We start from the raw sequence: 1,896 nt of genomic DNA, 5'->3' as shown, positions 1-1,896 counted from the left end.
GTCGGGTTTCACCCTTGCTGCGATGACAGCCGTTAATCCCTGTAGTTTGTCACTGCCCGTGTGTCGAGCCCTTAAGAAGTTGTGTGATTGATTTTTTTTGCCAACATCTGACCCTACTAATGAATAGAAAATGGGATGTTTTGTCTGTAACAGTACACGTGGCTTTTGAAATGTCTAGTAATGTCGTAAAATGAAAGAGTGAGCATATAAATGCAGTGGGAGTTAAAAAGTTCAGGTAGATCAGTGTTCATGAGAGCTGGGATCACATGTATGTTAAGAATGTGACTGCTAGAGATTAATTGCTTTTCTATAATATTTTAACTGGTAGTATTCTTGGGAAAATGTTACCTCTTTTACCTTTTGTGTATTCCTTTTCTTTTTTGTAGTTACTTTTAGTGAGGCCCGTTATTCTGAAGATGACACAACACAACATTGAGGATTATACAGGGAATATGTTCAACTGGGCTAAGAATAAGGCAAGCAGCTGTTAATGAGGTGCTACAGTGAATGCTTATTTTCTAATTTGATGCCTCACTGGGTCCATCAAGTTTTCACTGAGCTGGCTTGTATTAGCTTAATAAACAAACCAAACTGCCATTTAAAATCAGAGCTGCAAGGGCCAGTCGTGAGCTCGCATAGAGGGTGGCACTGAACTTGTGTTCATATTGGCAAATCACATTCAGTCGTTGCTCAAAGCCGCATTATTAACCCAAAACAAGAGGTTTTGTCCTGGCTGGTTCAAGGTCATTCAGTGTAGGAGATGCTAACTGAAGCTCATCTTTGGGAGTGATAGACATCAATGACAAATAAATGCAAAGGTCTCAGCAGCCTGAGTGCATTTGGTCAGTCTTAGGTTACAGCCCATATTTCAAAATTAGAAGATTATTTGAAAAGTTACAAAAAGGTAAAAATTCAAAGAATTGTTGAAACTTGTTTTAATAAGAGGCTGTTCTTTTGTTTTGTTTTTTTACTCTCACCTGATAGTAGTACCACAAAGTAGCGGTAATGCCTCATCATGACCACTACAGTGGATGCTATTTTCAACAAAGATTGCTCTTTGATTTACATAAGAAAAGACCGTTATAGTCTTCCCCCGATGTGACTGTGCAAAATGTTAGAATAAGGTTTATAAAAGTATAGAGGACAAAAAAATGGGATTCTGTATTATTGTACAAATTAATCTTACTAGATAGCCAAACTTTGTGGCTACAATTTCAGACAGAACATTGATAATAAAAAGGCCTTACCTGGCCATTGCAACTCCAAAAATACATCCACCAACTATGGACCAGAATCCCACCCAGCCTGCGTTCACCTGTGAGAMAAGAAAGAAAATGGATTATGGGTTATAGAGAAGTACTGCAGAAGAGCTGAGTGTCTGAAGCCTGCTGAGATCTTTCAGTCACCATGTCCGGTCTGTTGAMAGAGCAGCAAGTGTGTAAATGTGAAAAACTGTTGTCCTTTCTTATTTAGGGGAATGGAGGCTAACACAGACACTAAAAGTCAAGAGAAAGACAAATATGGCCAAGGGACTACAACAGAATCAATAAACAGTAAAGTACTTGATGTGTGACAGTGACACACACTCAACCAATCAGCGTGAAATACCCAGAAGAAAACTCCTCAAAGTGCCAATGAAAGGTGTTTGGTCTCCTTGAGGCCATAAATCACATTTAACTAGGGCTGCACCGATTAGTTGAAATAATTGATGACGTCGATTATGTAAATTTGTCGACGCAGATTTTTTATTATGGATTCTCTGTATTACATAACACCACGTGAATGTTCATGTAATTCTATTTTGGTACCCAAACGCATCATTACGACCGTATTCGGATAAGAGTGGTGAGTTTTCCATGCTTGTCCTGAACGCAGCATCACAAGAGCGTAATGATG

The 1,896-nt window shown here is 38.9% G+C and overlaps 1 protein-coding gene across 1 annotated transcript in view; it reads right to left on the bottom strand.

The window, feature by feature from the left end:
- slc49a4 (solute carrier family 49 member 4) overlaps positions 1 to 1,896 on the bottom strand; it is a gene marked incomplete at its 3' end in the record, with an annotated part of 107,297 nt that overhangs the window by 43,336 nt on the left and 62,065 nt on the right. Inside the window, 1 exon segment of the mRNA XM_014028503.1 lies at positions 1,248 to 1,315. Coding sequence (XP_013883957.1) covers positions 1,248 to 1,315 — 68 coding nt within the window.

This window comes from Austrofundulus limnaeus, unplaced genomic scaffold (assembly GCF_001266775.1).
Source record: "Austrofundulus limnaeus strain Quisiro unplaced genomic scaffold, Austrofundulus_limnaeus-1.0 Scaffold772, whole genome shotgun sequence".
Taxonomy (NCBI): Eukaryota; Metazoa; Chordata; class Actinopteri; order Cyprinodontiformes; family Rivulidae; genus Austrofundulus; species Austrofundulus limnaeus.
Note: the sequence above shows the minus strand (reverse complement) of the source record. Positions and strands in the feature narration are given on the sequence as shown.